The sequence below is a fragment of the Polypterus senegalus genome, chromosome 4 (genome assembly GCF_016835505.1).
Source record: "Polypterus senegalus isolate Bchr_013 chromosome 4, ASM1683550v1, whole genome shotgun sequence".
Classification (NCBI taxonomy): Eukaryota; Metazoa; Chordata; class Cladistia; order Polypteriformes; family Polypteridae; genus Polypterus; species Polypterus senegalus.
Genome location: NC_053157.1, coordinates 180,901,044 through 180,915,228, shown reverse-complemented (window position 1 = coordinate 180,915,228; position 14,185 = coordinate 180,901,044). Strand labels below are relative to the sequence as shown.

General features: G+C 34.0%; 1 protein-coding gene across 1 annotated transcript in view; it reads left to right on the top strand.

Moving 5' to 3' along the window:
• The window catches only part of poln (polymerase (DNA directed) nu), a 323,190-nt gene extending 313,413 nt beyond the window's left edge, over positions 1-9,777 (top strand). The window contains exons 10-12 of the mRNA XM_039751721.1: positions 2,640-2,707; positions 4,638-4,699; positions 8,423-9,777. Of these exons, the coding sequence (XP_039607655.1) occupies positions 2,640-2,707; positions 4,638-4,699; positions 8,423-8,506 (214 nt within the window). The 3' untranslated portion in view covers positions 8,507-9,777. The remainder of the gene's footprint in view (positions 1-2,639; positions 2,708-4,637; positions 4,700-8,422) is intronic.
• The last annotated feature ends 4,408 nt before the right edge of the window (positions 9,778-14,185 follow it).

Genomic DNA, 14,185 nt, shown 5'->3' with positions numbered 1-14,185 from the left:
CAAACTGGGCTTTTTATCTAACATTAAGGTCCTAAAGCCAGTCTTATTTTTTAATCTTTATTTTAGACAGTTCAATGCAGTGAGTCTCATAGACAGAGTATCAATTTACATTCATCACTGTGATCAGGTGATGGCAGCATAAAATGCCACCACAGAGAAAGTAGGGACTGATGATGATACAACATCTAGGAAGTTTATGATATTGCAATGCATATACAGTACAGTATTATCTATTAGAAGTAGAACAGAAGTGAATTAAGAAAAGGCCAAATCAAAAAGGTGGGTTTTTAATAGTTTTTTACATGTTCTCAGTGTTATTAGCCTGGGCTATCTCTATTGTTAAAGTATTCCAAATGTTTGGTTCATAATAACAAAAGGTCACCTCACCACTTCTTTTATTCTTAGCTCTTAGTCTGCTGCATTTAAACTAACTGCAACTGGCTGATATCTTTCTTAGTCCTGTTAGGAGAACATTACTGTAATCTAGTCAACTAAAAACAAAAGCATGAATTAATTTTCCAGCATCTTGCAATTTTATAAGATGTCTTACTTTTGCAATAGTTCTTAAGTGAAAAATGCAGTCCTAGTAATATAGTCAATGTGTGATTCAAAGTTTAGATCATAGTCCTTGATCACACCTACGAGTAAGTTCTTAACTTATAGCTTTACTTTGAGTGCCAAGGGGTCGTTTATTTCTAAGATCTTCACTATTTCCATTTTTTCTAATAACTAAAATTTCTGTTTTTTAATTATTTAGCTTAAGAAAATTACTATTAATCAATTCAGTAATACAAGACAAACATTGGATCAAAGGGCACAGAGTCAGGGTCATTGGGTGATGTAGATAAGTAAAACTGTGTTTCGTCTACATAACTGTGGTAGCTCGCCTTATATTTTGAGATAATCTTGCCTAACAGGAGCATGTAAATTTAAGAGAATAGTGGGCCCAGAATAGATCCTTGTGGTACCCCATATAAAATATAATGGATCCTTGAGCTACAATCTCCATAACTAACAAAAAATTGAATGTTTGTTAAGTAAGACTGAAACCAATTTAGTACATTGCCGGAAAGACCCACCCATTGGCTAAGATGATTATAAGCTTTATAATGCACTGATGAGGCCTCATTTGGAGTACTGTGTGTAGTTTTGGTATTCAGGCTACAAAAAGGACATAGCAGCACTAGAAAATGTCCAGAGGACAGCGATTAGACTGATTCCAGGGTTAAAGGGAACAAATTATGAAGAAAGATTAAAAGAGCATTTAAAATTTTGAAGGGAATTAGTACAGTGCATTGACACTGTTATTTTAAAATAAGTTCATCAAGAATACAGGGACACAGTTGGAAAATTGTTAAGTGTAAATTTTGCACAAACATTAGGAGGTTTTTCACACAGAGAACCATAGACACTTGGAATAAGATGCCATGTAGCATGGTAGACAGTAAGACTTTAGGAACTTTCAAAACTAGACTTGATGTTTTCTTTTTAGAAGACTTAAGTGGATAGGACTGGCGAGCTTTGTTGGACTGAGTGGCCTGTTCTTGCCGAGATTGTTCTAATAAGAATATTGTGGTCTATGGTGTTGAATGCTGTGCTCAAGTCTAAAAGAATAAGAACAGATGTATTAACTGAGTCAGCATTAACCTGCAGGTCATTAGCTACTTTAAGTAATGCTGTGATTTGGTCTCCAACTTTACTGAGACTTATCACGAATGGCTCATTTATTCAAGTAATAAACCACCCGATGGACAACCGCTCTCTCTATCAATCCATCCAATCATCTATCCCGTCTATACTCTTGTTTTTTTATGTTTCTGGTGCTGTATGTATCTGAATTTCCCCATGAGATTTAAAAATTTATCTTATCTAATTAAGCAGTGTATGTAAAATTCACACCATTTTTAAGATTACTAGTTCAATTATATGTCATCTTATATATTCTTTTTAATGGGTTATGACAGAACAGTTTATTATTTATAATTAGGACAAAGTGTGATATCTTGGGGATCAAAATAGTCATACTGCCAAAGCATCCAAATCTTTATTTCTTCTAACTATTTTTGAACACTGTAATTGTTGCTTTGCTAAGAAATCATTTTTTTATATAACAAATACCTTAGTTTGCAATTTCACAAACTGTTTTACAAAGCAAACATTATTGTACAGAATGAAACAATGTATCTTTTCTTGTAAGAGTAGTAGAGTGTTTTATTTGTTAATAATTTATTTGTGGTCAGTGCTTAGTTTTGGAAATATTGTGTAACTTTATACATTTTAGATGTTTTTCTGGTTGTCGGTATAGCTGTCAAAGCCAAAGCAATTTTCAGTACACTCACTATTTTAAAGAAAGTGTTTCTGAGATTAATGCAATAATTCTGAAGAAAGTTCACTCTATCTTCCTTTCAAATAAAAAATAATGTAAATGAAAATCTCTCCCACAGATACAAAGACTCTTGATCAGAAAATCAGCTTCCTGGAGTAATTAGTTTGTACCAACATTATACAAAAATTATTTAGTAACATACTACATATACTAAACCCCATTCAGCAATGACATGTAAGATTTAGCCTTGCTTAATAAAATTACAAAACATCTGTTTGTGAAAGTAATGTTCCATTTTACTTACTTTTTATAGGTTAATTGCTCAAATTCATGATGAGCTTCTTTTTGAAGTCAGAGATGACCAAGTAGAGGAATTTGCAGGTTAGTGAGACAATTATGTTGTTACAGATAGGTCAGACAAGCTAGACTGACTTGAAATGAAGAGCTTAAGTACTCAAAATTATTGCCAGTTTAAATATTCATGGTATTTTGTTCATGGGTGTTGAATGTTTGTCCTTCATTTTACAGCAGGATGATAGTAAAGCATACAGTAGATGCAATCCAAAGATATGACTTCAAGTGTGAAAACAACATTCCTGTGAAATAATGTTACTATAGTTTTTCTCCACTGATTTGTGTTTTGAAGCATAGTGACCAGTGATATCACATTGAGGCCTTTTGTATCCAATCAGAAACCAGAACAGCTATGTACTGATACCTTTTCCTTGTAGCCAAATCATTTAATCTTTGCATAACGTACCAAAAAAGTAGTTTCGACAGACTTGACTGAAGGCATGTTTTTCATAGTCTTAATAACATTTTAAACTACCTGAAATTTGTTTGTAAGACATAAATGTATAGAAATAGCAAATGTGATGCCATTTTGAGTTCCTCTAATAAATTCAAATTTTTTTTTTTTAATATTCCTCCTTTGACTAATTTGGTTTTTAGAAAATTAGTGAAACTTAGATTTTGAAAAATCATTATAACATCCAGTTTACTATGTGTGCCTCTTTAAAAGTTAAATTTCTTCCCTATTTAATGTGTTTGAACCAAGTACTTGTTATGAAAAATTAACATGTACAAACCCTATTTGATAGAAGGACATCATTTGTTATTATGGTAGTTCAAAATATACCCAGAACAGCTCAAGCTAGCAAAGAGAAACAAAAGTCCATTATTAGTTTAATACATTGCAGGTCCGGCCTGTCTGGATGATTTTAAGAACTTTGAAAGTTAAAAAACCCTGTAGACTTGCACAAGAAAGTCAGATCAGAGTTGCCCCTGCTGCCATGGATAAGTTTAGTAGAATCGCCAACCCCTGAAATCACCAAATAACTTGATTGGGCATAGAAACATAGGTAATGGTCATTTGGCCAACAGAAATCTGTCCTTTGGTCTGATTAATCTAAATATGAGGTTTTTGGTTACAGTATCTGCGTAATCATGAAATGCAGATAAAGTGAATGAAAATATCTACTGTATATACAAAGCTCCAACCAGCAAGCATGGTGGACTAAATGTGATGGTGTGGTTGTGCTTTGCTGTGACACTTCCAGTAATTTATTTAGAATTGTTAACACACTTAACAAGTATGGTCACCACAGTGTTTTGGCACAGCACCACATTCCATTTGGTTCTGTGCCTAATTTGGTGGTCATTTGTTTTTCAAAAAGGCAGTAACTCAAAACACACCTCTAAGCTGTGTAATCTGATAAAGAACCAGAGTGATGGAATGCTGCAGCAGATAAACCAAGTCTACAGTTACAAGACTTAAACCTAGTAGATAAGGTCTGGAATAGCTTGGACTGGAGAGTGAAGGAAATGCAGCCAATATGTTCTCAAAATATGTGAGAACTTTGTTAAGACTAGGAAAAGCATCATATGTGGCTGGCTCATGAAGCTGGTTGAGAGAATGCTAAAAATATGCAAAACTAACATCAAAGCAAAGGGTGGCTACTTTGAAGAATTCAAAATATAGAATAGTTTGGGTTTATTTAAGACTTTTTGACCACTACATATGTGTTAATTGTTATTTTGATGTGTTCATTAATATTCTAAAATTTAGGGAAAAGCTTGGTGTTTCCATTCCTTTGTTACCATATTTTAATACTACATCTTATCTGACACTGTTAGGCTACAATTATGCCTCCAAGCATCACCTTCAAAATACATAGGTATATTTACTTTGTGCTTTGAGTCTGCTGTTAACAGAAATATTGTAGCTCACTCGTGTGCTAGGAGAGCTAGTAATTTAAAGCAGATGTGCAGTTTGCTAGTTTTTTAAGCATCTTTCTTTCTTCTTTTGCAGGCATTATAAAACATATGATGGAATCACTCCAGCATATTGATAGTTTTGGAATACATCTAAAGGTATTTTCTGTAATGTAATGTACATTTTATGGAGGTCAGTACAAGTTGCTTGGTTAAAAAGAGCCCCCCACTTCACAAAACTTTTAAAACAAATCCTTGTTTTTCAGTGTTTTGTTAATGCACATGGAGAGCTGAGTTGTGGATGTAGATAGTGCCTCTTTAAGACGCCACCCAAAGCTTGTCATGTCTATTTTTTTTTTAATGAATCACAGTTACAGTTTTATCTACAACATTACTTTAGGACGTTTTTTGAATTTTGGTGTTCCCATAAAGGGATAGATTTGCTTTAATCACAGGCCTGTGAAAGTATATTTTCAAAGATAGGCCAAGGGACTATCACAGAATATTACACCCACCTTCAAAGCACTTAAGTAGTTAATGAAATTCCATCCAAAGCAGGTAGGGAAAGGATAAAAGTAAGGTCCTGTTTGCATTCATACTAGTTCACAATAAACATGTAGCCTGAGATGTTCAGCTCATATCCTAATGAAGACAGTGTGTCTGTTGATTTCAACAAACTTTTATGCTTTTAATGATTAATTCTCCCAGTATAAAATACCAATATGTCACATTGATATAATTCATTACTTTCTTGCAGTAAACAATAATGCAATAACTGTTTTTATGATTAATCTATACTGTGTTATTTAAAAAATGTGGTCACGATTTTGGACATATCTACACAAAAAGTCTGCAATACGATGAAATTAACAAATTATAATGCTAACTGACTATTAAATAACACCCCTACAGAAATGCTGTGCCTCTATAACTTTATTTTTTCATTGACTACTAGGAGGCAGCCAGCCTATCATACAGTCAAATAACAGAATAGGCAGTTTGGGTTCGTTAACAGGTCAAAATTTATTGCTAAAATATATCACAGATTGGGAATAGCCACGAAGTGTGACTTCTTATAGTAAATAGCAGTAGAATACAGATGTTATACATGATTGATTATTTCTTATTCAGCCTGTTAAAATTAATAATATTTAGATGTAATTTGGCAAAAAAGGAAAAAAAAACAGCCACTAAAACAATAGATGAATGCAGCCTTGTCTAGTCCTGTATTGATGCTCATCAGCACTAACTGCTGAGACATGCAAGATGGTCTGCATATATGAAAGAAATGCATGTGAGAAAAAGTACTTACACATTTTTGTTGCAGTACTTGTATATTCACACAAGTGAGCTGATGTATTTTAGTACCTAATGAACACAAAGCTAATTTGTAAAAGAGTATTGTTCTAATTTGCACATCAAATATTATTTCCACTTATGTATTAATGCAGTGTACCAAATATTCAATAAATTTCAGAAACTCATGTTCTGTTACAAATAAAGAAACAGCATCTTTCATATATGCAGACCAACTTGGATGTTTCAGCTGTTATTGCTGATAAGCATCAATTTAGGACTACACGAGATTGTTGTTTTTTTTTTTGTTTTTTTTTTGGCAAAATTGAAGGCAGACCTTCAGTGACCCATGCTCCATTAACATGAATTCCTTGACTCTCAACATTATTTTAGGCTAGGGATTAATACCTCTCATCCACTTACGCTATATTTACAATTTGCTGTGCTTGATTTCATTCTGTATGAACACCCTTCCACTCCTTTGGGTAATTTAATCTGAATTGGTTTCTGATTCATTTGACTACATTTCTATTTTGTATATGTTTTATTACTTTTCATGTACTTGTTAGTTTCTGGATGCAAATGGCAAAGGCCGTATTCTGAACCTATCAAATGTTGTACTTCTACAAAAATTGTATTACTGTACTTTCACCAATATCCCCTTGTAGCATTCATTTGTAAGTAAGATGGATCAAATGAATTTGGCATGTCATATAAATGTATTAGAAATCATTAGTTGTTCAAACCTATACAATTCTTTTTCCTGTTTTAAATGAAGCATTAAAAATATGTAAATCAGAGCAGTACACAATGAAATGAGTTGCTGCTGTTGTGTAATACTGAAGGCTAATTGCACATCTTAACAGACCACTAAGCTATTAAAACTGGTTTGGGTTCTTTAAATATTATACAAAACTTGTTTCATGTGCTAACAATGGCCAAGGATCATGTATTTGAACAGGGCACAAGACAAATTGTTGGGATATATTGAAGCCATCCACATAGCAGATGAAATACAAGAGCACTGAACTTCCAAAAAAAAAAAGAACATATCTTCACTCCCTGAGATTTAACAGAATATCTTCCTGAAGATGTGCATATGCACACAAAGTGGATGGTTGTTCTTTTGTTGAATATTTGTAAGGGAATTTGTAATTTTATTTGTGTGTTTAGCTCATTTGCAACACACACATAGTAAATGCTTGTCCCTGCAGACACTGGAATTTCAAGAGTCTTGGACAGTTTTGCAAACAAGTCTGGTCATTCAGGTTAATGTCAAAATTACAGTACATGCATGTATGAGTGCAAATCTAGGTATGCAGAAAGTCCAAATTAGGCTTAAGGGCCTAATTGCTTAATTTGTCCACAGCTTTTCAGCATTACTGAACACCATGGTTTGTAATAGGTAAAGATATATTCTAGTTTCACTTAATTGTAAAGCATTTTAACATTTTATTCAAATAAAGAAATATGAATTCCAATATATCTGTTTGGATGATAAAAAGTCAAAAATATATAGTAAATAAAGTTGCTGTAAGTAAGCAGTGAATACATGGGCATTGAAAACCACTCATTTACTTTAGGTATGTTATTTTGTATATAGTGTTAATAAACAGAACTGTGATTTCAGCATTGTAGTTGTGACTCAAAAAGGTAAACATCCTGATTTTCTCAACCAGTTATTAATTGATGTGCTTTCTATTGCATGAAACTCATAAAACTTAGGGGTGCATTAATACCAAGCAATACCAATGTACATGTTGTGTTTCTTTATGAAAGTTGAACAGGAGCCTACTGGTTTTTTTTTTTTACATTTCTCCGCCTCTTTAGCTAGGTGCATTTGGCATCTATAGGCATAAAGTGATAGGCAAGATATTGGGCATATAAATGGCAAGCAATTAAACATGACATTAGACTTCATTTAGGCCTTTTATCCTATTTCTGTTTTATACAGAACAAAAACTTCTGTCTTGATTAATACATTTTCTTGCCAAAATGCCATTCCCTTTCAAAGCTCAGGGTTTCTGAACAATCTCAATCTCAGAGAAACCTTTCTACAGTCAGAACAACTCAGGCTAAGTGTTTTGTTGTAACATTTCTGCTTGTACAATAGCTATTCCAAAGATTTCTATGAATGGCAATTCAGAGGATTGCAAATACAGCTTTGTTCACTGTGGATTTAGGTAAGCAAGCAATGATGTCAAAAAAATAAATTTTTGAACAGTTTTAATGGAATTCAGGTCATGGGGATCAAAGCATATCCCAGCAGCAAAGGATTTAAGGCATACTTATATGCATGCACACTCACTTACAATGTGCAGTATAATACAATTGACTTATTTATATTATTAAACAGACAGAAATATCTTGGGAAATGCACAGTACAAACATCACTTATTCTGTCACTCAGTTACTATTATAAAAATTTCAAAACATTATTCTTGTTGGGTCCATATACTAATTTTTTTATATTATTTTGTTTGTGGCTATGACCCAGACTATTTTGTGAAACCACTGAAATATCTCATTGCTAACACTACTCACACAAAGGGAACTGACTACATTTATGTTTATTTAATTTCACAGGTCCCTTTAAAGGTGAAGATCTCCACAGGAAAGTCATGGGGATCTATGACTGAGCATCTGAAAGTAAAGAGCAACATCCATTAGCTTCACTGAGTAACATAAAGCACTTCATTCTTAGGCTTTTTTTGTGTGCTCTTCTCACAATTGCTAGGCAACCACTCAGTTGGAGCTTTCAGCAGCTCCTAATTTCCTGCAAATTTCTCAGTTACTCTCTGTCTGTAGCCTGGGGCAACAAGGGAAGAATATGTCTAGTTTTTTTCTGCCCTTTTTTTCTCCATTCTTTTTAGATGGTGCTTCGCTTGTGTAAGCCCCTTCTCCTGGCCGAGTCTATTTCAGATCAAAACTATAACATGAGTCCCAAACATTGTGTACTTGTCTTTTTTCATTTTGGGGACAATACAATTCTTTTATGACTGTTTCTTACTAGCATATCTTTTGAGCTTTAAGGGTATCATTCTTTAGTCAATTGCTGTTCAGGTAAATTCCTAATTGTATTAGACTTATTTGAGTTCAGTTGTTCACTTTAAAGCCACAACTATGTTTTGTTCACTGTTGTAAATACCTTGTGGTTGGCATTGTCTTTTGTTTCACACGCAGAATTGAGCTCAAAAACATTTTGTTTTTGCCACTTTTTATTTAAAACTCTGTTAACACTTTATCAATTAACTGAGGTTTACGTAACTAAAAATGAATATTTCATTTGATATAATGAGTAATATTCTTAATTATGTTTGCATTGGTCTTATTTTGCCACTTCACTGTATTTCTCCAATAACTTACATTAAATGCAATATTGTTAAAGTATGGTTGAGTGATTCACTTTATTAAGAGTGCTTGCACAAACTGCAGGGCCAACATCGTTTTTGTCATTTTTTTTTCGTTTACCATATTTAAAAGCTAATGCCGTCAACACAGTTTGAGCTGTCATTTCCAGGAATCCAAGTTAGCTAAACCTAGTGATAAGGTAACCAAACAGGTATACACTTTTTATGTAGTTGTCTGTTTTGCTTTCTTTACCGTTTGGATGTCTCCATTTATCCTGCTTAGCTCATTAGTAAATACTGCATTTCCATGACTCCACTGTACAGATCCCTTATATTAATGTGCAGATACACACAACTTTTTCCTTTTCAGATATACTCCTCTGCTTTAAAAGAAATTAACATATGAAAGGAAACAACAGCATGTGGGGAATAGTTGAAGTACTAAAAGTTTCAATGTAGGACAAAATAAATTAATCTTTGTCTATCAATTTCCCTGGAAAAAAGCCTCAAACACCAGTAAAAAAAAGTTGTTTTTTTTTTAAAATAAAATTACTGTAAATACTTTAACATTTATTATTAAATTCCTGGAGCTTTTTTGTGCCACTCAAACATACCATCTTTTTGTATATGCAACCATTCTTTTGTAGCAGAGTTGATGACTTCATTATTGGCACAACTTATCCAATGGAAGTAGCCCTTCACCTTAGGAAGAGATGATAGTCACATTTGCTGGGAGAACAGATCAGGTATGACTTCTCCTTGAATCCACAGCTTCATAAAGTTGGCTTTGCAGCGTGTGCAGTGTGAGCTTTGGTGACAGTCGCAAAAGTCAAAGAAAATATTGTAGTATTGACTGGTTATGTGGTTCTCCTGAGGCACATTATAAATATGGACAAAATGTTCAGAATAAAAAGTTGCACACAATTTTGTCAGAACTAGTACAGGCCTTGAATCTCCTTGGTGTTTGTGTAATCGCCAAGCTTCCATTGTTTTGATTGTTGTTTGAAATTTGTGTCGTAGTGATCTATTCCTGTTTCATCCCCATTAATGAAACAACTCCTTACATCTCCCTCAGTCTCAACTCATTAACTTCAAAAGCAGAGTGGTGACTCTGAGGCTAAAGATCTGCGCTGGTATCCAGAAGGTTGTTGGTTCAAATCCTGTTACTGCCTCTACTTCGTTGGGCCTTTGAGCAAGGTCTTTAATCTGAAATTGCTCCAGGGGTGCTGTTAAATGGCTGACCCTGCGCTCTAACCTCAAGGGGTATGTGAAAAATAACAAATCCCTAATATAAACAATTGTATGAGGCAAATAAAAAAAAAAAAAATGCCCCTTGTAACACAAGGTTACACACTGATGCTTTAATTTCTAGAGTTAAGGGCAATCATCATGGACAGACCTTTCTCACATTTATTTGTTCATTAATAATATTTAATTTTATTTATATAGTACCTTTAATAATGTATTGGATGACCATAACTATCCCTTTAGTGCCTGTAATTTTGCACAACATTGAATTGAATTGAATTCTTACTTAAGATTCAATTCACACTGGCAGCATTTTCTTCAGTAATTAATGTGGAAAGATGAGAGTCCTTGGATCGATCACCTTTGAGATACACTCTGCTGCAATAGAATTTTGCAGACAATTTTTGCACACAAGAAGAATCTTTGCTGACTTATTAAATCAGAACCATAGAATATATCTTATATGTAATTAGGCCCAAAATATTTTTTGATCAGTCCTTGTATACATAGACGAACAAACAAATACATTTACCACTCACAGTTTAAAGTAGCCATTAATATTTTTAGGAAATGCCCCAAGTACTTATTTGGTTGAATCAAATATAGGAACTTTTTCATTTGAGTACACTTTTCTACACATTATATTTGTTTATAAGTCATGTTAGTTTAAACTGCATGGTCGACTGGAAAAAACTTTTTAATTTTTAATTCTATGTTAATTAAGTTCTGTGAAAGCAACAACAACAACATTTATTTATATAGCACATTTTCATACAAAAAAATGTAGCTCAAAGTGCTTTACAAAATGAAGAATAGAAAAATAGAAGACACAATAAAAAATAAAAATAAGTCAACATTAATTAACATAGAATAAGTAAAATCCGATGGCCAGTGTGGACAGAACAAACAAAAAAAAAACTCCAGAAGGCTGGAGAAAAAAATAAAATCTGTAGGGATTCCAGACCAAGAGACCGCCCAGTCCCCCTGGGCATTCTACCTAACATAAATGAAACAGTCCTCTTTGTATTTAGGGTTGTTATGGAAGGACTTGATGATGATGGTCATGTAGACTTCTGGCTTTCAGTCCATCAATGTTGGAGCATCATGATGCTTTGAGTAGGTGGTGGTGGCGCAGGCATCCAGTCAGTTAGTTTTCAGCCCACTACATCCTAACACAGGGTCACAGGGGGTCTGCCGGAGCCAATCCCAGCCAACAAAACACAAATCCCAGGCAGGGCACAGGCCCACTGCAGGACACACACACACACACACAAACTAGGGACAATTTAGGATCGCCAATGCACCTAACCTGCATGTCTTTGAACTGTGGGAGGAAACCGGAGCACCCAGAGGAAACCCACGCAGACATGGGGAGAACATGCAAACTCCATGCAGGGAGGACCCGGGAAGCGAACCCGTCAAAGCAGTATGAATAGCCAAAATCTTTGGAGTAAGTATAGTGTTATAAATTGTGTATTGCTTGTACAGTCAAGGTATTGTTGTAAACCAACTAAATGATGAAAATGGTTGCAATGGATACTTCCAAATAATGTCTGTAGGCTGCAATACAATTACTGTATAAATAGAAACAAAATAGTATTTTCTACCAAATTAAAATGTGTATCTTCAGATATTACATTTTGGTTTTGTTTTTATAGCATTTACAAGGCTCAGTATTTCGAAAAAGCAAGATAATTAAAAGACTTTCACAATTTAAAAAATATATACATCTCATCTCCTCACATAAAAACTATAAACATTATCTACCTTACCTTTCTAACAGAACACTAAAGTGCAGAATATCTATTTTTAGATAATTCAAGACCCATGTTAAAGAAAAAACACTCTTAGAATATTTTATTTTAAACTATGAATACAGAAAAGTACCCAAATACCGAATTCTTGGCATCAGTGATAGAAAGGTCACCTGGCTATTTTGGTAGTTCAATATGTTGACTCAAGTAAAAGGTTTAAAAGGTTAATTCACTAATCATGTGGTGTTCTGTAAATTGAGTACTTGCACATTTGGCAGCTGTAGTGTGTTTTTATTTAAAGTTGTAGATGTACAGAAAGCAATAAAGAAAATATGATATTTCCTAGTGCACATTATTTATAGAATCAATTATATTCAATTTATGTGAATTACTGTTATTTTGAATTTTTTGATCACAGTTTATGTCCAATTCAGTTCTTGGAATCTACCAAATTAATTTCAAGTCTGTACATTCTAGTTAAAGGCATATTTCTTTGGTTCTTGTACATGTTGAGAAAGAGCTAAAGGTTTTACAGGATACTCAAAATATGTGATTAAATCCACAATAACTATGGCTTAAAATGTAGTGGCGTGGCTGAGGAGTTGAACTGTAAACCACAAGGCTGTCAGTGATCCACTAGTAAGAACTGCACTTGGATAGAAGCATTAGTAAAACATAGTTGCCTTTTACTTTCGGTTCATCATATGAACAGTATAAATAGCATTCCTTAAGTTAGTTGCTAAACATCTACCAAAGAAGCTAAAGTTAACTGCACCTTAGGTGCAAAGAATACCATGAACTGGTAGCCCATATCTTCCACACTTTACTCTTTTAATATTCAGATAGCTGAAATGTACACTTTGAAGAAGTATTTCTTGCACAAATACAGTACAAGAATGTAAAGAAAAAATTCAATTAATCTGTTTTTAATGACATGGTAGCTCTATGTAAATAACACACACCTTTCCATACTGTATACAGTCAATGGTTACAGTAGTTGAAAATGAGATAACGCCAAGGAATGGGCATACTCTGTACAAGGTCCCTGAACTGAGAATCTAAGCTGGGTTTTCCTAGTTGTAATGCAGATCGCTAAGCTCTTTGATGCCACCCTCAAAGTAAAACTACACTGTTGGAATGAAAGTCCTGCAAATTATACTGTTTATAACCTTGAACATTGGCCAGTTGGAGACACCATCTTAGTGCTGATTTTCATCTCATTAACCACATTTGTCAGCAATTGCTTGTTGAACAAATGTGTCATTTTGTGCTGACTTATAAAGTACATGTTCTTTGTAAAGTAATCTGTAAAATGAGTTCATTTTTGCTTTGTGGTTTTTGATGGATCTCAGTGTTTTAGGGTCCCTTGATACCGAAAACATCGATATCTCGATAATGGGTCTGTGTCTGTATGTCAAAGTTTCTTGAGGACGGTCTACAGCTAAAACGGCTGGACAGAAAAACAAACTTGAAACTTAAGCCTGTTATGAGATGAAAATGTACTGATTAGGTTTAGAGCCAAATTGTGAAAGAGAAAGAGGCACTCAAGAGGTAGGCAGTGTCAGTCCTGGAGAGCCACAGTGGCTACAGGTTTTCATTCCTACCCAATTGCTTAATTAGAAACTGATCCTTGCCAATCTCAGACCTTATTTAATTTTATGGCTTGTTAGTCTGCAATGTAAGGTTCTTATATTATAGATTTTTCCCTTTCCGAGGCTATCATCCAAATGATTTTAAAACTCATCGCAAATTTCAAAGGACTTTGTTGGACAGTTATCTTATTTAAAGATCTTGACCATACATTATTCCTCTTTCTCCTGTTTAATTAATCTTAGCCTGAATGAACCTATTAATTTTTTACTTTTAAGATTTCTCATTTAAAGATTTACCATTGTTGTTTCTTTTCCTAGTGTGTGGATATAAACACAGGAAACTTCGGTTTCTGTATTACATCTTGCCTGAAGAAGGGGCCTGAGTTGCCTCGAAAGCTTGCATAT